The 25,615-nt window shown below is 32.4% G+C and overlaps 1 protein-coding gene across 1 annotated transcript; it reads left to right on the top strand.

The window, feature by feature from the left end:
- Positions 1–593: 593 nt before the first annotated feature.
- Positions 594–23,855, top strand: LOC147063802 (ionotropic receptor coreceptor Ir76b-like). Its single transcript, XM_085959069.1, has 8 exons — positions 594–676; positions 3,565–3,643; positions 7,548–7,736; positions 11,015–11,351; positions 17,271–17,464; positions 21,288–21,580; positions 22,389–22,572; positions 23,796–23,855. The coding sequence occupies exons 1-8, from the start codon at positions 594–596 to the stop codon at positions 23,853–23,855; spliced, it is 1,419 nt and encodes a 472-aa protein (XP_085815195.1).
- Positions 23,856–25,615: the final 1,760 nt, after the last annotated feature.

Below are 25,615 nucleotides of genomic sequence, written 5' to 3'. Positions count from 1 at the left end.
ACATATTATAATATGGTACCCCTGTTACAAAACATTGCAACTTATGTTGGTGGTAACCAACGCGACAAAAGCGCGATTGAGGGTCATTACCGAGTGGCGTTGGGACTTCGGGACGCGGCGGTTGCGGGCGGCGGGAGGGGGCAAAAGGCACCGGAAAAGTATCCTTCCGCCGGCAAAGTCTCCCTTGCGGCCGGCACAACGACAACTTAAAACCACCGCGCCCTCATTACAAACACTTTGAATCACTTTCCATACAACTTTCAACATTCTTACCATCCCGTTTTAAAACGGTTTATTTTAAACAGTTTTCGGTAGAACCGTTCGCATGCTTGTTCTACTGCAAGCTTAAATTAAATTTCCACCATGATTTTCCCTCGGAAAAGTCTGCATTTAAAAATAAACTGTTCATTTTTCAAACCATTAAAACTTCGTCTTCAAAATCCTAGAGACATTATTTAAGAATGAAAATCTTCAACATGTAAAAGCGACGTCTGCCTGGGATAAGTTATTAAATTAAATTATTTTTATTCGCTCTGCTGACAATTGAATTATATTTGCTAAAATCGAAGTGATTTTTTTTTGTTCGTTTGAAAATGGCTTTAGTCGAAATTATACTTTCAACGCTATGTCTGAACGCGTCGATGTGTCCAGATGACATTGCCACTTCACCGTCGGCGTCGCCGGGAGGTTAGTTTCTTATTCATGGCACGCATTTTCTTTTGTTTTTTCACCTTGCATAATATCATAACTAAAACATCATTTCGAATGTACTAAGAACTCTCAACCAGCAACATAGAATTTGTTAGATGATTTTTATGTGCATTTATTTTATTGCGCAATATTTATATTTCTGAATGAAACAATATAATTGAAATTCAAACTACCAAGTAATATTCTCTGTAGAATCTGTTTACTGCAAATAGAAAAACTGCACCGCTTATGTACCTACTGTTAATTTTTCAAGATATTCAGTATTCGCTTATATTGTATTTGAACGAATCTGTGATAATTATTTTACAAAATGTATATAATATATAGATGTAACCAATTGAAAATTAAATACGAAGATAGAATAGGAGAGTATTGATATATAGAAGGCACCTTGATACACCCTTATTATCTTCAGTATGGTAAAGCCTACAACATTATAACTAATGTCAATAAATATAATTAGGGGTATTTATGTTCGCATTCAAATGTATTTTTTGTTCAGTTAGTTACCTATGCTATGACTTTCTATATGAAATGTATTTCTAAGGCTTAAATGTGTTTGTTCTGCTTTTAGCTATATTCAATGAAAACTGTGATAAATCTATACTAAAGTTAGTCTAAAGGATAATTTGTTTATATACAAAAGCATTGTTATCAGAACAATATATGTGTGGCTAGATTTCAAAATCTTCTTCTTCTTCTTCTTTGCCCATATCCGCCCCTTAACTGGAGCATATGGACACCACGCGGCGCCTCCAAGAATCCCTGTCGCTCGCCAGTCTTCTTGCTTCGTTCCAGGTCAAACCAGCATCCCGTAGCTCCGCCGTATACACTCTGTAGATTGTATTTAGCGGCCTTCCAGGACGCCGGAATCCGGTCGGCTTGAAGAACAGGCAAGCCAGGCTAAAGTTCTCTTCTGGCATCCGCAGCACGTGGCCGAGCCAGGTCCAACGTCGCCTCTTCACTTTCAGCGTGATGAGAGGCTGCTTGGTACGTTCTCTTATCTCCTCGTTGCTCCTAAAGTCATACCACCGCACACCCAGTATTCGTCGCAAACATCTGTTTTCGAAGCTCAGTATACGGTTGCTCTGAGCCTTCGTAAGGTGCCATGATTCGCTACCGTAAAGCAGCACCGTCAGAATGCAAGCGTCGAATAGGCGGCATTTGGTTTTGACCGAGTACAATCGTGAGTCCCAGACATTTCGCATCGAGTTGAATGTTGCTCCAGCCATTCCCATTCGGATAGCGAGCTCTTTCTGCAAAATGCCATCTCCCGTGATGTGTACCCCCAGGTACTTGAAGCTGTCGACGCTCTCGATGCTCTGTCCATCGCTAATCAGAGGGAAATCTGGATCAGGACAGGTGCTATTGCACAAGACGTTGGTTTTCTTCGCGTTGATTTTCAAACCAACGCGAGAGGAGTTGTTATGCAACCTGTCGATTGTCTCTTGAATGCCCTCGATTGAGTTGTCGAATAGGACAGCATCATCGGCGTAATAGATGAATAGGAGAAAAACAGCTTTTTGTTTTCTCAAATACACAGTCACAAGGGTGAAAGTTTATATTATTTCGAATATAGAATATTTAAAATTAATAAATTCCACATTTTGATAATGCAGAAATGTTAGAAAGCAGTAGTTTAGCGACACATATATGTATATATAATCTCGCAGTTTAAATGAAAAAAAGTGTATCGGGGCATATCGGTATTTAAACTAATGATCATGTGCATGATACGTAATAAATACATTTACTAACTACTATAATATTACATTTTCTTTACAAAGAATTTTCATGGTAGTCATTGAATTATTTATGAGAATTATTAAACGTTCCATTTACTTAGAAATCACATTTTCAGAGGTATCACCAAAATAAACAATTTCTATATCTGCATTAATGTCGTACCAACTCCATACAATATGTCAAAGTACCTCGGTACTGCATATTGGATTAGTTCACATAGTTTATAACGTATTGATTTAAGTAAAAGATACTTAGTAATTATTGTTTCATAAATATATATGAAAAATCGACAGGCCAAAAATAGAACGAATACACGTAACATAATTATTATAGTTAAAATGAGTTGAAGGCAGTATTGACATTACCATATCAATAATATGCATGAAACAAAATTTATATTTTAAAAATATTGTTTTATTATATTTATTTTCTGACAAGTAGAAAATATAAATTATTTTTTCTTTGATAGTAACATCTCATGTACAGAATATTGATAACAGCAATGTAGAACATTCGCAACATATTTTAACTTGAACTTAGTAACAAGGCAAAAAATATTTGTATTAAAAAAGATATGAAGTAACAAAAAACATGTATCATTCTCCCCCAATTTTATTTCATCAAAGGTAAGTTTAGTTTATATATTTCACATTTTTCAGCAATGTTAACACATTTCATTTTATGAAATCTATTATATATGTAAAACTATTAATTCCTCATGTGATGTACATTATGATGGTGTGAATCGTCTAACACGTAATAATAATATATAATGTATACTTATGTATTGATATCTATTTTGCTTTCATGTTTAAAACTAACATGTCATTTTAACGATCGCAGACAGATGTTCGAACGAAGGTAGTGTACATATCGTCATCGTGCGATTAAAACAGGCTATGATTTTTTTGCAAAACTGTTCAGTGGGGTCTAAATTAATATGAAATGGTATTTTTGAAAAATATTTTGTTTTTTCGTCTATCATATATCGTTTTGCAAACATCGCGGCCAGTTTTGAAGGCATAAAGATGATATTATAATTTATTGAGCGAGTAATTAAAATTATAATCTCCATTTAAATCATATTTTTTTTTTAATTTTAGCCAGCTTAATAGCTAAGCAACTAAGGTTTGCAAATTTAAAGAGGGAATTAAATGGAAGGCATTTAAGAATTGGGACGGTCCAGGTAATTATGCTCTCAATATTTCTTAAGTAGGGTCACAATATTTTAATTACAAAGGTGCTTTTGCACAAAATGGAATAAAAAAAAATGCTGTACCATAATATTTCATCATGTTTTAAGATCAGAGGCTCATAGTCATTACATTTAATATATTATACCCATACCGTGCTTCAAAAATGACGGCGTTTATCTGCTTTATAAGTGTAATAAGCATGGGCAATTAATAAATCTCATCAGTTATTCGAAGTAGAGCAGATATTTAAAAACGATTTGTAAAATACATAAAACTAGCAGGTCCTAAAAAATAGTAACGATTGATAACGACTCGCACTTTTATGTTGTTGCAAAGGGAAGTAGTATGATCAGTGCTTCGTTTACAATATTGGCTTTACATTATTAATTTCAACCAAAATGCACACAAAGACTTAGCCCTTTTGCTAAAACTGTAGTGAAGTACATCGACACTTTGTATTTCAATGAATTGCTCTTCAAGTTTATTAATATTGACAAAATCTTTATGGAAGCCACTTACACCAAAATTAAACAGATTTCCTTCAGCAATAAACCAAAAAAATTCGTATATAAATTCGTATAATAAATGTTTTCATCTTCAATATGTTGATTAATGGTCAGGAAAGAGGGAAATTAGATAGGCTATTTGAAGAATTCACTTTGAATCAGAGAATTTTAGTACCAGAAGATGATTTTTCTCGTTAAAAAAATTTCAAGCGCATTGATTTTATGAGTTTTCCACGAGACAACTACCTGACTTAAGTATGCTATAATAATTATGTACCTATGTCGATTTGTTGAGAATATTTTGTGACCCATCAAATATGCCAATAGCCTCAATTTTGGGTCGTCACCCGTAGTTTAAGAACCGCTGGGTAAGATAGTAAGGATAGTCTCTGATTGAGTAATATTATCTAATTATGCAATATATATCGACAAGTTAGTGACATATTGTTCTGAAGAAACATTGTTGTAACCCGTAATTCAAAAATAAAATAAAATTGTAGAATAACTAATTGTTTAATTTCTAATCCGTATTAAAGAAAATGTACGCTTAAATAAATGAGAGATCAATTATAACATTTTATCGAATTTTTATGATATGTAGGTATGTATATTTCTGAGACTAAAGACAATTATGTACTTAAAAATCTTAAATCTTGAATTTAATAAAAAATATGTAATTAAAAATAATTCATTGTTACAATCATCCCTACATGTTAAATTAAGCTTTTATCGATTTGTTTTATTATCAAACAAAATAAACACAATGACAGCATTATAATTATTGCATCCAATCACTTCGCACACTCTAGGGCCCATCCACAACTTAAAACAAATATTGATACATTCTTTTAAATTAGTCTAACATTGAAAAAAAATATTAACTAAAAATGTTATTATTCCTTCATGTTTAAATATTTGAATAACATACATACGTAATATATCGTCAAAACCTTGTACGAAAAAGCATGGACATGGTTATTAATAATTCTAAAAAAATATATAATATGTATTTTTTGCTTCGTATATAATATTATTTTGTTTAATAAAATATTTAGATAATAAATAAGTATGCAAATATTCGCAGTTGTAATGAGATTTATTCACTTCTATTTTCCTTCACCATTTAATAAATTTTACATTTTACGAAAAAATGATTCCAAGAATCTCTTAATGTTTTATAAAGTAAATGTAAATTGTGTTATAGAGTGATTTCGTTATTGTTCGTCAGTGGCTCGAGTAATATTTCTTTGAAAGCAGAAGTGAGCCAGTCTGGGCAGCTTAAATCGTATCGCTAATCCGATTAGACAATTATCCGTTTGGAGTGTTCATCCGGAAAATCCGGTGATGCTTGAAAATTTGTATGCTTCATTGGCGTCAGCAGGACTTAAAACAAACGAACGGATTTCATTCTCTCTCGTCAACTCTTTGTCTCATCTGCAAACGCTTCCTTTGCTTCCGTTTTGATATTTTAGTCGAAAAGTTTATTTTTGCGAATGTAATTATTATTTTAAGAATAAGAGACTCATCAAAAGCTTGTTTTCTGTTATAGAATTCGTCTTACTAAGCGCGAAAGGAAAAGGGAGGAGTCTAAAATCACTACTCTTCAGAAAAGTCAAAAGAAGAATTAGTTTTGGACAGTTTAGAATGGGAAATTGTGTTTCTACGAGAAATTTACCAATACTTCAGCATTTGACTCGATCCTTTTGTTCTTTACATATAGTTTTTATATATACGTACTTATAGCATATTCGTATATTTTTTCATTGTTAAATTTACTTATATCTATTTTTTTTGGATATCAATATGTTTATATTTAATCCCACGATGATCGAGCGGTAGCATGTCAGCTTATAATGTCGTAGGTTCCTGGTTCGAATCCCGGGTCTGTATTTAGACCCAGAATATGGACTTAACAGGTTGAGCAATAATAGTGGCTAATATCAATTTCTCGTAAAAACAAAAATCTGTTAATACAAACCTCCACTCCGTGGAGGACTATATCATCTTCTCTGGCCGATGCTACATTGTTCAAAATGATATACACATTTATTTTAGTTGAATATTTTGTTTAAATCATAATTACTACACACAAGCTGAATATATTTTATTATCAATGATGATGAAAATTATGATAGAAAAATTTTATTTCGTGGTTTTGAAACAAAATTATTTTTGTTAATTTTACTCTAATTGAGTTATTTACACTGGTAGCTGCTTTGGGTTATAAACCCATTTTCGGAACGGTCGACTATATATCTGAAGATATGTTTACTGCCCAAAAAATAAGCTGTCAATGTAAATGAATCAATTAAAGTAGAATATACACATATTAACTTTGTTTCAAAACCATTATAATCGAGTAATTACTTAGGAAGAAAAAATCAGATAATCTTAATTCAATGGTCTCATATACGATAACAATGATAGACTATTGTATACCAGGCAGAGCGGTGTATTTTTCTGCGGCCCTAATATTATATTTTTGAAAAAGATTCACGTTTCACCTGAATTTAAAAAAATGTTGAAAGACGTAAAATAGTTCCATTGCTCTCATTAGATTGTTTTTTTGTAATATTTCTTTTTCATCTTAATAAAATAGTGTACATATAAAAATGATATTTTACTTTATTCATTTTTCTCGCCTGAATTTTAGCCCTTCATTCGAAAAGTTTGCCCCCCCCATTGTATACGAATGTAATCTTATGTCTACAATAAAAATTTGTCCTTTATTTTAGAGGACAGTATTTTAGATTTATTTCTTTAAAAAAACATGTCGTGTCGTTTTATTTCGGTTACAGAAATTAATTTTATTTAAAATTTAAAAAAAGAATACCCAATAAAATAATTTGCATAGATCGAAACCTCGTTACTATCTAAACGTCTCACGCTCTAATTATAATAGGGACAGTTTCGATTGGGAGCTGGGAAAAGCTAGAAAATGTATCTTAAAATATTACTAATTATTATTATAATTCATTATTTTCCCCTTAAATCGACAGTGTTATTTCCGACCATGTCCGATCCTAATCAGATCATAATATGAGCCTCCACAAAGTGGAGGTCTGTATTGACAGATTTTGTTTTAATGCGAAATAGATATCAGCCATTTGCCCAACCTATTGGGTCCATACTCTGACTGCTCTGACTCATACACAAATTGGAAAACAATATGTGTACTTGTCAGACCCAAGATTCGAACCTGGGATCCACGACGCTATAGCGACAGTGTTATATATAATAAAAAATAGTAGAGTAGAAAATTTTGTAGTTTTTTTATACCTAAATACGAATGTACTATTTCCAATAAAATGTTATCAAACATATACACAAAAAATAGAACTATCAGGATGTTATTATTTAGGAACAGAGGTCTTCTGTTTTTTTCTAGAACTTCCCGCTAAGCTATACTACTTTGGATGCAAACGGCACGTTGGTCGGTCATGGAGTGGCGTTTGAGTTTATAAATCTTCTCCAACAAAGATTTAATTTTACTTATCAAGTCGTTCTGCCGAGACAAAACTTAGAAGGAAGCCGCACCAACTTGGAAAACTCACTTATCGGATTACTCGCTCAAAATGTAAGTATCAAAATATACTGTAACATAACATTGTCGTATTAAAACTACTTAAGTAACTGTTTGATAATTCAGTAACTGAACGTGTAAACTCATCGTTAATTAAAATAGATACACTTATATTATCCGGACGTACAATAATGATTACCTTTTGTATGTAAATATTAAGATATTACTAATATACGAGGCGCCCAGTATCAAAGTGGGTCAAGGGTACCTTGATGTTTTTTACAGGAAGGGCGAAAAACTGCAGTTATACTTTTGAAATGTATATTTAAGTATTATATTTTTCTTATTATACTATAACCTTTTCTGAATACTTTTAAATAGTAAATTTAAGTGTAATTTTATTATCAAAGCTCAATTTGACATCTAAAATATGCTCTCGGCCACTTTTATACTATTCAGTTTGGCTTTTTAACTTTAATAAAACAAAAATGCCTTTAAATCCATTGGTTTAAACAATATGAATATAATATATTATATATTATATTATCTAATATCTCGTTTTATATTTATTTGAGATAGCATTTTATAATTGGGTAAAATATCATGCTGTAAGCTCTTTTGTTATAATATGCCAGAACAAAGAACCTATCCATTTAGGTAAATATGAGAAAATCCACAAGGCTTATATTCTATTTGGGATTTTAGTTTTGTATCCAATACCTTTTAGATTGGATTATTGTTCCAAGATTATCTGTCAGTCTATAATGAATTTTCAAAATCACATTGTTGAGATTTAAATTCTTAACGATTAGCTTTATATTTACCTTATCTATACATCTCCCCAGGTTTGGAACATCGTATATCCAATTACAAATTCTTTATTATATTTTCTTTGTGTCAAAAAATAGTTGTATGGTAGGTATTATGATTTTTTTTATAATATGTCAAGCTACATTTTTCGTACACCTGTAATAATTTTCACCGAGGATTTGCTTTTTCATTTTAATGTGTACGCAATTTAATCGTTGTAATGGTGCCGTATTTAAAACTCTTAAAAATAAAAATCAGTCAATATATTTTGATATCAAAATTTCAAACCATTTTTTTTAGATAATAATAATCACTTGGTGTATTAATGTTCCACAATTCAGTCTAAATACAGAATCAAATAGTAAGTATGTTTTCCCAGTCGATGCCTCATTCTTAAGAATCGTGATCTTCATGAGCCATAAAAATATCCTACAGTTATCCCCCGACTTACTTACTTAAGAGAATTGAAAATTACTAAAATTAATAAAGATCATATCGCATTCTTTATTTGATCAGCATGTGGGTGCTTTTCTCTTCCTCTTCCACTGATAACGGAGTCAATCATAATCAGTCACGTGTCCAAAAACTTTAACATAAGCAGTTGGCCATATCACAGTTCACATTGAGATGTTATATAGTAAACAGATGGCCGTATAGTATTGAGAACAAATTAATGTTTAAATAAAACACTAAAAATACGTAATATAACCACTGGAATAAAAAGGAAAGACAAAAGAAATTACGTAGGTAAGTAAATTGTCAATACAATCATATCGTATAATGTATATAAAATTATGATAGGTACTCGTAAGTATATGGTCGTACCAATCAAATATATGATAATAATGACAGCGTTATCATCAGATATTTGACACTAGTCAACTACAAATTTGATCTCGACGCTATTCGACCATCTCTTTCCTGTAAGACAGCTTACGGCGAATTGTCTTAATGCCAAATGTAATACGTAAAACTTACATGTAACCAGCCAGTAATCCCTCTCCTCATCCCAGTCACGTGACGCAATAACTGGAAAGTTCTTCATCTCAGACAAATGATTGAGGTTATGCCTTTCATCCTTAACTTTTATAATACGGTTTTGTTGGTATGTACAAGAATCACCTCTAACACATCTCAGATCCATTAATCCTTTTTTGTTTGACTATGTTAAAGCTTAAGTCCCGTTTACATGATTCACTTTTGAGGATCATCGTGGAGGAATCATTCCCAGTGACCCGTGTATACGCACACTCATGAACGAATCATCGAAAGTGAATGAACTTTTTTGAAACTTTTTGATCATTTGTGTTCAATGCGGGTGATTCCAAAAATCCAGCGCCCCTGATTACTGTCATCATATTCCCCATTACGTCGCATTACCCATGTTTCATTCACCATCGACATTTTTCCTATTCGTCATATAATAAACAATCACAAATTGTTTGAAGTCAACCTGCAGCGTAATTTTAATTGACGCTATTTTAGATGAATTGTGTATTCCACTTTCAGTGACACGTGTAAATAAAAAATGAACGCCTGCATTCAATTGACTGCGGATAATCATCCGCAGTGACTCGTCTAAATGAGTCTTTATAGAAAATTTCATGCACTGTATGAAATTTAGTTAAGTCAAAATTGAGATATCTCTGTTTTCCGTGTTTTAGCAATTACGATATGTCATCTATTTTTTTCCTCGAATTTTTATCATCGTTTATTCGAGATCCCACATAGACCATCGCTTGAAATGGACTCAAACGCACCGGAGCACAGCCCCGGTTCGTGACATCCCCGGGACTACCTCTCCGTCTCGTGGAGAAATTACAAATGGCGATCCCATTCGGAAATTATTATGACAATCATTAAATTTACATTTTTTTAATAAAGTTTAATAAGAAATTTTACATGTCGTACACTACATACTTAACTGCGTGGCGACATTAGTTTTAGGCATCTTCTCCTGAGATATTAAATAACTGCTGATACTTTACACCAAACGTAGGGCCTCGTGATACGCTTGATTAAGACCGATAATATGACAAATTTAAGCAATTAATGTTTAACAATTCGGAAATAATACTTTTTTTATAAGTAGAAAGCAGTGGCGTTCCGTTGGGGTAGACAAACCACGCAGTGCTTATATGCGACAGATAAAGTAACGAAAAATAATAAATTTTAGCTGCATATTTCGTAAAAATAAGTTTTTATCGCCTGCTATGCTGAAAAACGTTCCCAGCCCTAATCTTTAGTAGTATTGCGTATCAGATGTCTAAAGCATATTATTAAATTTGCCCGTCTAATGACTATAGTGTAATTAAAAAAACACATAAATATTTTCGGAAAATTATCGAGCTCTCCGTTTTATAAACTTTTTTATTTCGAGCGCTGACATAGACAAATCACTACGGTGGAAGTACCCACGTAGGTTCCGTATTGTGCACTGTAATATTATAAAGTATATGCACAGATAAATTATTTCAAGATGACTTTACATTTAAAAATATATTATATTATGTTCGTGACAGGAAATCGATCTTGCTGCCGCGTTTTTGCCGATGCTCACAGACAGCATGGACTTCATCCGCTATTCGTCGAGTCTTGATGAAGGAGAATGGTTAATCCTGATGAAGCGTCCTCGGGAGTCAGCCGGCGGGAGCGGACTCCTGGCGCCGTTCGACCAAAATGTCTGGTACCTTATCCTAGTTGCCGTCCTCACCTTTGGCCCTTGCATCTATTTGTTGAGCTGGTACAGATATTACCTCACGAAGGATGACAATAATAAACCATATACGTTGTCGCCCTGCTTTTGGTTTGTCTATGGAGCTTTAATCAAGCAGGGAACTACTTTATCGCCAGATGCGAGTGAGTATTTACATATTATAACATATCAATACAGAATACAATTAATTAAGCAAGCGATCGGAAAACCGCGGCTCGCGAGTCACATCTTTAAAAATATTGAAAGTAAAAATTAAACTAAGTACCATATTTTCTAAACTGGTCAAAATATACCCGAGAAAAAATGCCTCTGTTATCATTTATTATTGCAGGACAGCTATTTAAAACCTGACGGATTTTGTGTGAAGATTTTTTTGAATTCAGAAATAATAGTGAAGCGATTTAAATTTTTGTTACAATTTCTCCCAATGTCAACCAATTAAATTTTCATCTTCATTTATAATTGACTCAGGCACTAATTATTGGAGTGAATAAACAGATATAGAACTTTATATTTTGTACTCTTTGGTATTTAATATCAAAATATGAAGAAAGTAAAAAATGCGTTCTGATTTTACAATATAAGTGTGTTAGGTACTAGAAAATATTATTATGTAGGTACATAAAGATCTTAAACAATTTAAATGCCTTCTGGATTCACAGTAATATCAGATGATATGATGGATTTCCGTTGTTATTATCTTATTCAATTTGATAAAAAAAATAGATATTGTTATGAATTCACTTTAAATTATTGTTGAATTAACAAAAATCGTATGTGAACAATAATATTAACCCGTCCACTTATGCAACGCCAATTTTAGATATATTTACTGTCTTCAGCATTGTTCTGCAAACTACCTAATTTGGCTCATTTCAATAGTAACTTTAGGGTTATTATTTCAAAATCTACCAATACTAATTTATTTAAACTGACGCTACAGAGTATATAGATTTGTCTATATCCCGATCTCTCTCTTTCCCCAGTCGACACTGTCACTAAGCATCTCTCGAAGCATATATTCGGCTTTTGAAAAAACTATATCGTTCTTCTACACTCATATTTGGCTGTTATGTATCAGAAGTTTGCCTAACATATTTAATTAAAGAACAAAATTAAAAGTAGTTAAAATATATTGTTTATACATTTAAATTTCTAAAATATTGATTTTTCTTTGGCTTGAAAAGTAACTTATTATAGTTTGGAGTGCTACGAGTATGTTATAAGATTATACGCGGTAACTAGGAGTGAACTGCTGCTGATAAATTAATTTTTATTCAAGGCTTATAAAATATTTTAATTGGATTCGAAATTTACCAGCAAAATATTTTATGGTTTTTTAACTTATGGGTACTTATTATTAATTTAATATTAATAATTAAACATGAAAAACATTTAATTTCGTTTACCAAATTAACTTTCTTCGTTTTAAAAAAAAACCTCAGCTGTTATTTACATTTCTCATTTTAAAAATTAAAATTACTTTCAAAGAAATTTGCCAACCGTAATGTTGATTCATATTTCCGAATGTAGGTATATTTTATTAAAAAATAAAAAATAACATCTTAATTAAAAATCAGAATTCGGGCTGTCATGTGGTTGAGAGGTGGGTAGTCATATTGAAATGTTTTTCTTTTGAATTAATTTATTGTAAGACTTGACAGGATATTAAAATTGAGCAAGCCATTTTATTTAAGAAAAGTCAAGTACAGGTTCCTATTAGCGTAAAGTTCTCCCATCTTCATTGTAAACCGTAATCATAAATACTGGTATTTGTGAAAATTGTGTACTTACTATATTTTGTTTAAAATTTTATTTTTGGAATTAGATCGATGTCACCGAAGAGCTTTCTTATCTTAAAAGTTTTTGATCGAAATTATTTCGAAGAGACCAAGTGGAATGTATGAAGTGTGGTGTAATTATACCCACATATAAGGGGGATGTGCGAAATGTGGAGTAACGGATAGACGATAGGTTGGCATTGAATTTTATGAAGTAAATGATTATTATTTTATAATAGCGATCATATACCCAGGATATTGTGCACTTGGACTTTTACCTGAGCAGATTGATTAGTTGACGTTCAGTTTTATACTGCATATTAATTGGATTTGGTTCACATAGTAGGTACTAAAACCGTATATTTATTGTACCAAATAGAATTATTTTTCACTCTGGGTCAAGACATCATATTTTTTCTTGTTAAATAGTTTATGACTTTAATTTCGTGTCTGAAACAAATCAAAATGTTGTTTTTTTCAACCAATATAATTGAATGTGTTTAGATCTAGCGCACGGATCTAATGAACTGGTTGAATAGCTTATAACTACTCTTCATTTAAAGTATATTAAGATTAACTCCACCATTAATTAATAGTGATATGGTGTCGGTGAGACGGATGATGGGAAACGAACCTCGATAACTGTGTTTCGGCGTCCGTTTTACGTGCATAACTCCATGAGATTTTAATCTTTCCGGAAGTTTATGTTATGATTTATAAATCATTCATCTCACCTTCGTTGATAAACGTAATTCTGTGACAATAGCATAGACAACAGCTCGCTTTTGTAGTGAACCAAAGATTTTCTCGTTCTACCTTGGCCGCATTATTGGAAGACAAAGGAACGGCTCTGCCAGGTAATTATCGAATGACATTAACGGTATACTTGGTAGAGGTTGGCCCCGAATTTGATTACCTAAGATTTTCAGAGATTAGTAATACTGCAGCTTCACAAAACTATTCTAGGTTTCAGTTAACAAAGTATACAATGCTTTAACGGTAACAAGGCTCTGACGAGTAATGCGATAAGAAGAAATCATTTTATAATATGAATCAATATATTTACCCACTTTATCTCAATTGAATATAAGGGTGTTTAGTCGTTCACGCATTTGGAGCATTACGATCTTTAGTGGGTTTCAGATATTCCGAAAGATAACAGTTTATATTGAATGTGAAATTCTAAAAAAAATCATCCCTCGCACCCCCATCACACTGAACTTGCCATATTATTAGGATATTTGTATGCTCTCTTCATCTTGTTCGTTTTGTAATCAGGGAGCAACCCTGTCACTTATTTTTCATAGAGGGCGATATTGTTCACAAAAATAAAAATAAATATGTAAGTACCCAATGGTTTTCAGAAATTATTTGTTCAGTTAACAACACTGTGTTTTAACCAATTATCATTTGATGTTCAATATTAATACAATCCATAATTAGTGCATAATTTTTTAATTTGACTGAGTGAACCAAAATCAATTAAAAAAAAAAAATACAAATGAGTTGAATATACAACAATGCATGCTGCACTGCTGAATTAGTAAACTACATTCAAACGCATAGAACTCCATTTACAAAGTTGTCTAAATGTCTAATGTTTCGTTTGACTACCTAATAGCGCTTTTAGACTTACGTCTTTTTTATTTATTTATTTTATTTAAGAAAACAAAATATTATGGACATAACAAATCTAGATTCAAGACGTACACAACATGAGATTTACATTATAACAAATATTATCATCACAAGAGAGAAGAAGAGAATATATAAAATAATAATAATAATACGAAATAAAATAAAAATAAAAACATACTTAGGTACCTGCTTAAGTACAATTTTATACAGAAAAATAAATTTTCGAATACAAAATACATAGCACGTCACCGAAAATATCTATGTCTCTCTAATATCTACATCCTACATAATAATATATATAGTTGTTTATGTTGGATTTTACATAGGTACCTAATTTAATATTTTTTTTGTTTTATCTATATCTTATAATCTATATACATAGTAAGGGTATAAGCTCAAAGGTATATTTAAAATTGGTTCAGTAAGAGTAAGGTGCCTAGAGAGACATTAGTGAATACTTAGCTACTTTTTTTTTTTACATAATTCGAAGAATCGTATTACACTTCCTAGATATTATTCATACGTATAACATATTAAATACTTAGGTTTATAATCCTGTGTTGATTTTGGCTGCCGCAAGAAGAGGTTTATATGTAGAGTTTTATGAGAAATCGCTGTTAACCATTCGCTCAACTTATTAGATTATCTTTGCACTGGGGGTGACATTATTGTTTATACTATATTGTAGATAATACGGCGGCCCACGTAATCCAGGCGTAATGCGCTGGTCTTTCATCCGAGGGTTCCAGGCTTAATTCCCGGTGAGGTCACAATATATCTATGTGATTTTCTTGAAGCCTAGTATTTGTGATTGTTTCACTTATATTACTAAATTCACTACTTTCATTGGGCACCAAGATCATTGTAGTGTTACAAAGAATATATAAAACATAAATAGGTAACTGGTTATTGAATTTAGTTTGGTTATTGCTTATCAACTTAAGGAATAATCAGAGAATTTTTTTCCTGATAAACGGGGGTGCCAAATTTTGTTTATACAGGCTTTCGATATGTATTTTTCAATTGAGATCACTTGTATAAGTGATATTATGCTGTATATTATGGTATTTTTTCTATGTTGCTTGCATCTGGCAATTCAGGCCTTAATTTCTTGTTTCTGAATAAATGCTTCTTGTTATGGACCGCGAGAACCAGCTCTTCATCCAAACCAATTCCAGTCTAGTGTCTTATGTAACGTAACTTGGTTAGGTATAGAAAGTATACGGACGTTGTTCAAAGTGTTATAGATATACATTATTACTAGGGTTTGCAATACCGGTATTTCTAAACAAGTATTCAATTATTTATCGATACCGAAATACCAGTTTCAAAAATCCACGATACCGGTATTTTCCGTATTAAGAAAGCATACGCGTATCTATATGTGTTTCAAAAATGAATTTAATGTAATTTTTTCATTACATAGTAAGTAAATGTACTATTTATTATATAATACATTTAGTGTATAAGTTTTATGCCACCAAAACGCAAATATATTAACTGAAACCAACAACAGTTAAATAATATTAAAACAAAATTACTCAAATTTAATATACTTATAGAATTGTTGCGATGAATTGCATAATTCGAAAAAGAAAACATTCGTGGCAATTTTTTTCTTTTATTTTAACTATTGATCCAACGTTGATAGTACATCAAACAAATTTCAGAAATTGTTCTGTACCCGGACTTATAGTAGGCCTATCTATAAAAATTAGTTACCAGTTATAAAATATTATGATCTTATACAATATATTTACGAAGGTCAACATAATAAAATATGTAGGTAGGTAATTTTGATTGTTATAAAATAGTGTTTTGTAATAGATTTTAATAGTGATATTTATTGACAGGTATTTCTTTGCTTCTTTAATGTTTTGAGGAATACCGGTATTAATATCTATTTATAATTTATATATCTAATATATTGATGTAGTCATTTGGTATTGCAATCCCTAATAATTTGTTAGTATATATAGATAATTATTATCACCCAGTGACGTTCATAGATAAAATGCCGCCCCTAGGCAGCGCCAAAATGCCGCTTCATTTTTTATACAATATTTTTATCATTATTACATGAGTCCAATATCTAAGAAATGTGTTGTATGGATACATTACTATCAAAATATCAGACAAATTATTCACAAATCTGAAAGTTTCCGAACACCAAGGACGTCGTAGGACAACGGAAGTAAACTAGATATCGCGAACCCGACAAAACCAGTGAGATAATTTTTTTAATGGAAAGATATTTTTGTTATTACTAAGTTTATGTAGTTATTTATATATATTCCAAATGATTCTCCTCGATTTGCCGCCCTTCGAGTAACTGCCGCCCCGAAGCGACACTCAATCTGCCTACCCCACGGGACGTCACTGTTATCACCCAATAGTGCCAAATATCATATTACGATAGTTTGCTTAAATTTTATATATTCGATAAACAGACAGCATCATTGATTGTGGATTACTTACATAAATTGTATTTGCATGCTTGCAACGTGTTCATAAGACTTATATTATAATAATATAATACAATATAATATGACTAGCTTAGGTTCAAAATTGTGTAAGACCAGGCTGCTGAAATATCAGAGAAATAAGACTATGACATAAAATGACATATTTTTTATGTTGTAGATACCACACGGGTTTTATTCGCAACTTGGTGGATATTCATCACCCTTCTATCAGCGTTTTACACAGCAAACTTGACTGCCTTTTTGACACTGTCAAAATTCAGTCTTGCCATTACCACACCCAGCGATCTGCTTAAAAAGAACAATAAATGGGTCGCGAGGAAGGGAAGCGCCGTTGAATATGTCGTCACTAATGTAAGAAATTTCTCATGTACTATAATATAATATACATTTCATATAGGTATAGTACCTACTTATTGAATATTGACAGGATAATATGTTTCCAGAGATGTGTGAAATTCAAGCAAAAAAGGTCACCACCGGTCTACCAATTAAAGTAGCTACGAGTGACTTTATATTGCAGGTTTGTTTGCAGCGAACTTCAGACTACTACTAAATAATTCTGTATTTTTCCAACTTAAGCATGCCACACACCTTTGCTATATAATTTCAAATGCTATAACAGAAATACGGAGTCGAGTCATTGTGATGCCTATGAGATGTGGTGTTGGCGCCGAATGCTTCGTATTTCTTAGACGGAGCACAGGACAAACCAGTCAATCACTCAGAGACTGCAGATAAAGGAACGGCTCTCGACAATATATCTGAGACGAATTCTGCAGTTTTTTTTGGACATATTGTCCGACGTGGACCGGACAACTTGGAGAGACTGGTAGTTTTGGGTGGCCTCCAAGAAAGGCGAAGCAGAGGAAGAGTTTCTGAGCTCTGGAGCGACTAAGTGAAAAAGCTGACTGGGGGCACTATTCATTCTGCCCTGAGAAAAGCGGAAGATCGAGAAAGATGGAAAATCTTGGTCGCTCAAAGGATGGCAAAATTAAAAGGTGGTCACGATCCTCAGCCATGAGTGTACGACCAAGAAGAAGAACACAAATAAAGTATAAAGCTCGATCTATTTCTAGTCCAAATTCTTAGGAAGGTTTTTGTAAGACTGTAAGAGTGTGGGCTTTCGTTATAATGTCTGACTGAATACAATACACACACACTAAGCGCAAGTGTATCGATGTACAATATACAGATTTTCAGCAAGCCAGTGAATAAATAATAATGAAATTTGAAATATTTTTATGCACTACATATTGTAATAAATAGCAGCAAGGTTGGACACATAGACTATGTTGTACAAGCAGACCTCTGATATGAACGTTACCTATAAAAAGCTCACAAACCTGAAATGTTTACCAACCGGTCAATATTTTGTTTACAAAGTTCGCATGTCCACTCGTCGATAACAGCTTTCGTCTCACACGATTACTGAAAGCATCATTTTACTTAGGCTAAACCAACAAACCGTACAGCCATTGTCATCCCGCCAATGAAAACGAACGCTTTAAGCGACCTTCGTCTACTTTGTATGACTTTGCATTACCATAAAAGTCTGTCAATATTAAAAATCATAATATCCATCACATTAACAAATTTGTCAAAATTATATCACATTTAGACAATGCTAGTAATGTTATGTACATATTAAATGTTAGGTCAAGGGCATCGCTGGTGTAGTAAAATAAAATATCTCCCGCTGATTTTTTTTCTTAACCAACACTACTTTTATTAGTGTCATTTAATGACCGTAAATTAAAATAATTACAAGATAAAAAGAACTTTTTAAATACAACGTTTTTAAATTCTGTTGAACCATATAAACTTGACTTGACTTGCTTAAACGATCAAAAAAATTTGTACTTGACATATCATATTGATTTTCAAAGTAACGCACGTATATATTATTAATTTAGTTGCTAGGACACCAGACCCCCTAGCAACCAATAATGATGTCGAAATAACTTTTCATACAAAACAGAATTAACTGAAAATGAATTCAATTATACTTAAAGATGGCTAAAAGTATTAAAAAATGCATTGGCATCATGTTATAATATATTCTAAAAGTTTCAAATGTCTAGCTAGTCGGGAAGTTAGTTAAAAATTGATTGCAAGATTTGTACCGGACAAAGAACCACCGATCAAATAAGAATACGAGCTAAGAAAAACGCTGTAATAAACAGACTGTAATCTCTGTAAAAAATGTATACTTATATCATTGCAATACCATAATTATATTATTTTCTCATCCTATGAATAATTAACGTTTCATTTAATTTTAGACTTTTTTTAATGAGAAATATATGACAATAAGAAAATACTATATTAAACTAAAATTCATTGCAATTTCTCAAAAATCACAAACAAATGCAAACTTCAATGTAAAGTTTACCTAGTAAGTATACTTGACTGAAAAAAAATAATAAAAATTTTATTAAATTTACCAACATAATAATATGGTTTTATTTCACTGACGCGACGTTTCTATCTAATACTCATTTATGATATTAATAAATTTTATGTGATCGATTAAATAATATTATGTCAAATACTATGAAGGTAAAGATAGCGTATGACAGTTACATCAAACCCTATTAATTAAATTACACTAGGTAGAATTCCATTTTATAAATTTTATTAAATTATACAAGATGTTTTTTTTAAGTCGATATCTATTTTGGTTGTCACACTATTACCAAGACTCCCTACATTCTACAATAAAACAATATTCGAAATACTTAAGACGGTACTTCAGTGAAACGGCAAATAATTTTCAACTATAGGTGCGACGAAATTTCGGACTGGCTGGCAATCGGAGAGCGAAAGTCGAGCTGTGAACACGTCAATATATTTTGTGATGGCGACGGGGGAATTAATTTTTAAGTCATGTAAAGATGACTAAAAAACGTTACCCATTTACTTGAAAAAGAAAACATGTCAATGAATATATTATTATTATTAGTAATAGAACAATAGACATAACACTAAATGGACGCATGTTGACTTTTTATGACAAATTATGTTTTGTTCTGCACGCGTAATTTGCACAATCTTCGCGTCGCTTAGTCACGATCGTTTTAGACCGTGCCCCAGCTGAAGTATGGCCTTAATAAATAACCTAATAAATTCGACGATTACCAAAAATTTCGTAACATGATACTTTTTCAGCCAAGGAATTGTGTTTGCACTTTAGACACTAATCGCACCTCTCACATTTAAATTGTCAATTATTTACAATTTAAAGATAAAATAACAACGTCGTCAGGTTCTAATTCTATGCAAAAGACAATTATTACTGCGTGAGAAATGTTCGAAAATGTTATAGACCTCTTCGTCTTGAAATTATTTCCCGGACCTGTTGGTACCTACACGGCCGAAAGGATTGCAGTGTTTTGGTGTGAAAAATAATGCGTCAGGTGAATGCTTTACCTACAGATATTTCTAGGGTAAGACATAGGTACCTCTACCAGAATTTTGGTGGATCACTAACTCTAGTAGTGTCCAGTTACTTAGCTAAGTATTATTTTTATCATCTTTTTCTACATTCAATTAACTTGACTTGACAAGGAAGTAGAATAATATTTCGAATTTTTCTTTGTTTATACATTAATTTGATATCGATAACATTGATATCCAATCAGACATTTTTATTAACTAGGTAATAGTATTTATGTGCAATTATTGGTAAATTATTCCACTGTATAAATGAAATATTTCGTAATATTCGTTATATAATTTATATTGATCGTAATAATATACTTATAATATTAGATTATTCAATAAATAACTTTGTATTTAAAATCAGTTTGTATAAAAAGCTGACAATATCCAACTGAATCGGTCTAAACTAGAGTCGTTAACGCCAGCTTATAGAAGACAGACTCTATCATAGTATAATCAATAATTATTAGAAAAACTACCATTTAAAATCCATTAGAATTTAAATTCAAATTCCATCAAGTGCCCTCGGTCAATAGTGTTAATAGTAGTACAAACCGTTCGAAAGGTAGACCTAGAAGTAAGTGAAACGTCGAGATATTGAAGTGTGGAAGTTCGTATAATTCAAAACGTAAAAATATATTGGACCGAGAGGAATAGATTCCGCTTGGATAGACCTTTGTCCAGGCTGATGAGGATGATTAAATAATTAAGATTGTTTGTGTTATATTTGTAGCCAGAAGAAGAGCTATACATCCTATACAAGATGGTTGCGAAAAACCTCGCCATATTCCAACCAGAGCCAATTGATGCGGATTACCTACCCTATGTCCAGAAAGACTTCGTGTATGTGCGCGACAGGCCGGCGGTGGAACACCTAATGTACGATGACTATAAAAACAAAACCAAACAGAATATCGAAGAAAAAAATAGATGTACTTACGTCGTCACCAAATTTACATTCATGACAAAATCGCGGGGTTTTGCGTATCCAAGGAATAGCAGCCTTTTCGAGCTATTCGACCCAGTGTAAGTTCAGTTTCATGGAAAAAAATCTCAATCTGTTTTTCCATTTTGTTTCTACCTAAGTATATAATATGAATAAACATAATTTGAAAACATCTCATGCATATACACACTATAAAAAATCGTTTTGTAGAAGAAAAAATACGCCACCCGATAGCAGATACAGGTTCAGGTCCCGTCTTCAGTATATGTAATGTTAAATTCTGAAATCTTGTGTCTAATTTGTTGAATAAATGTAACAGTTTATTAAAATTATTGGCAAGTCTAAGTACGTAAAAATTATAATACATGAAAATTAAATAATGGAGTAATCTGCGACTTAAAAGTAATTTTAAGTTAAGTTTATGTTTCCTTTAAGTTATTAACTTAAAGGAAACTTTGCTGGTTGCAAGAACTTTTCATTATTATATTTTAAAATTTTGTAATCAATATGTAACTGTTTGTTTCCTTAATAAATAAATAAAAAAAAAATGAGCCAAGTCTACGCTCTGCCGTGCAGAGATTCGTCCTATTGTAATGTATTGTTCTCTCTGCACAGGAATGCGTACACATTTCTTTAAAATTATTTATATACTAAAAAGATTATTTTATATAAAAGTATCTATATAATTATAATTATATACCTACTTAGGTACTATTAGCTTTATATGAATCCCGTATGGGCACTGTGTGTTTAGAATAACTGTTCGATTGAGTATTAATTGCTGATAGAGAATAATTTATTTCTCTTTTCAATGCTGCGTGTCGCTATACTTTATAATAAATGTATTACCTTCGCTAATATTCAACTTGTTTGATAATATATTTTCAGACTTCTTGCTTTAGTGGAGGCAGGGATCGTGAGATACAAATCGCGGTACGACCTCCCCGGAAATAACATTTGTCCGCTTGATTTAAACTCCAAAGATAGAAGATTGAGAAACAGCGACTTGGCGATGACGTATGCACTGGCAGGTTTCGGAATAATCACATCTTCACTAGTCTTTGGACTAGAGGTAAAAAATATTTCAAGATTAGTATATACCAGGGTTGGCGATCCTTTTTACGTACGCGTGCCAAAATTTCCCAAATATTATTTTTCAACTTTCTGACGTGCCGAGCAGTTAAACGAAAAAATAGAGGGTAGCCGTTTATATTGCGGGAATAACAAACAAAAACGATTTTTTTTCAAATGAAAACAGTTTTATTCACTAGTCTTTGGACTAGAGGTAAAAAATATTTCAAGATTAGTATATACCAGGGTTGGCGAACCTTTTTACGTACGCGTGCCAAAATTTCCCAAATATTATTTTTCAACTTTCTGACGTGCCGAGCAGTTAAACGAAAAAATAGAGGGTAGCCGTTTATATTGCGGGAATAACAAACAAAAACGATTTTTTTACAAATGAAAACAGTTTTATTGTTTTTAAAAATATTCTTCACGATAATTTATACACTTTTCCATGCGTTTGAACCAATCTGGAAAGCATTTTTGCCACTTTGCGGAAGGTAACTCCAAAACATGGTTTTTGAATGCATCAACCGCCCCTTCTAGTGTAGAAAATCGTTGACCACGCAATTTATCTTCGACTGTCGGGAATAAAAATAAACCATTCGATGCCAAATCGGGGCTGTACGGCGGGCTGTACAAGCACCGTTTTGAATGCTCAAATAGGTGCTTGTTTGAGCCGATGTGTGACAGCTCGCATTGTATTGATGAAGGATGATTTGACGCCGACGGTTGCTTTTCCTTATTTCACCAAAAACTTCTGGCAAAAATATGGTTTCGTACCATTTAGAATTGACTGTTCTACAATTCTCTAAAGGCACAGATGCGATATGGCTCGTTTTTCCGAAAAAACAGGGGACCATTTGCTTCGAAGTGCTTCGAGCGCGAGCAATTTTTTTTGGTTTAAGCTCATTTTGGAAGACTCATACGGTCGACTGCTGTTTACTTTCAGGCTCATACGTATAGATCCAAAATTCTTCATATTATGTAACAATCTTATAAATGTTTGTTGAAGCACCTAGATCGTATTTTTTGAGCATTTCCTTGCACCAATCGACACGTGCCTTTTTTGTTCGATTGTAAAATTATGCGGGATCCAACGCGAACATAGCTTTTTCACGTCTAAATGTTCATGCAAGATCATATACACGCTAGTGTTACTAATGCTCAGGGATGCCTCAATCTCACGGTATGTCACATGATGATCTTGCATTACCACTTCACGCACAGCATCGATGTTTTCTGGAGAAACAACCGATTTTGGACGACCTTCACGCGGCTCGTCTGTGAGCAAACGACGGCCACGATAAAATTCGTTAAACCAGCAATATACCGTAGTTTTTGATGGTGCTTCATTGCCATTTGAAGTACTAAGTTCAGCGATGTACTGTACCCGTGATAATCCACATCGAAAATAGTGAAAAATAATCACACGAAAATCTTCACGAGTTAATTCCATTTTTTGGTCGAGATAAATTTTTCAAAAAAAAAAACAAAAAGCGTCCATTTGTTAAAACTTTCTGAGTATTTTGCCGTTAAAAATGTCAAACTTCAAAATAAAGAAGTCAAATTGCACCTAGCAACACCAGTGATGCCAATTCCCGAAATATAAACGGCTACCTATGTACCACTCACAGAACATAGCACATATTATAATCATAGCTTTATTACTTTTTTTAATTACGATATACATTTCGGTCCACTAATTTTAAAACTGTCTGCCAGTATTTGCTTATTATTTGCTGCAGTCATTTTTTTAAGGTAGACATGAGTTTTTGTTAATGTATTCATTAGTTTGGTTATCTAATTGACAACAGAATTTCTCCGATCAGATGAGGCATTCTCTCGCTAAAGTGGTCTCAATTATTGTAAATCGATTGAAATTAGAGGTTTCCCCGCCGCCTGATGATGTTAATGCGATTATATTATATGTGACACATAAATTCTAAAGATCCACCTATGCAATTATTTATATATTTAAATTAAACGTAATGATTAATCTTGAAGAGTTTTTGCCTGCTTTATTTTATACAATGCTATCTGTCATTTATTATTATTATGTTTTTTCTTTTCAAACGCGTGTCATGCAAAATCATCTTCGTGCCACTGGTGGCACACGTGCCATGGGTTCGCCACCACCGGTATATACAAACTTTTAATACTGAATATGTATCGAGAATCCAATACCGCTATTTACATCATTAAAATACTGGGGTTTGAAGGCATAAAATTTCCCCAACGATAAAGTGAAAAGTCCCAAAACTCTTAGAGCTTTCCCTGTGCAAACTTGGGGTAGTTGGTTAGAATATTTAGGATATTGTTTGCATCCGGGTTGTTTAAAAGGTTAAATCCTCTGAGGTTTATTATTAAATTGCATCTTCAATAAAGACTTACATCGTGAACAAAGAAAAAATGTGAAATAATATAGCATATTACAAAATACATGTTTTTATTTATTTTTAGATATTCTACCGGTACTCGAATCGAATGTGCTCCTTACCTTTCACAAGACAAAACCAATTGGAGGATTCCATTAAGAAACCTCCTCCGAAGGGAGGGAAGAACATATCATCCGGCCCTCCTCCATATCAGTCCATCTTTGGTCAACCGTACGGATCTGTCTACGATAGCGAGAGCAAGCGTCACACGATCAACGGCAGAGACTATTGGGTCGTCAAGATCCCGGGAGGGGACACCAGGCTCATTCCCGTCAGGACCCCATCAGCATTTTTATTCCAATACTCAAGTTAAACTTGTTATCTCTTCCAATTCTTGGATAGCAATGCGTGTTTTTATCTTTATGTTTGATCAAAAATCAACGTAGTACACAAGGCTCGATATGAAAAATTATATGAAACGGAACGATTCAGATTAAATATTTTATTTCACGAAAACTCTTTGAAAATAAATAATAGTTGTTTAGTCAATATTCGACATAATGATTTCATTATAATGAATAATAATATTTTTATTCGTATCTATATCAAATATCATTATGTAAAACTTCTAATGTAACAATGTTATATTGTAAGCGTGTTATCAAAAATATT

Source organism: Rhyacophila brunnea, unplaced genomic scaffold (genome assembly GCF_057557595.1).
Source record: "Rhyacophila brunnea isolate RB1 unplaced genomic scaffold, BYU_Rbru_1.0 scaffold_8, whole genome shotgun sequence".
Lineage (NCBI taxonomy): Eukaryota > Metazoa > Arthropoda > Insecta > Trichoptera > Rhyacophilidae > Rhyacophila > Rhyacophila brunnea.
The sequence above is the reverse complement of the archived record's forward strand: the minus strand, read 5'-3'. Positions and strand labels throughout refer to the sequence as shown.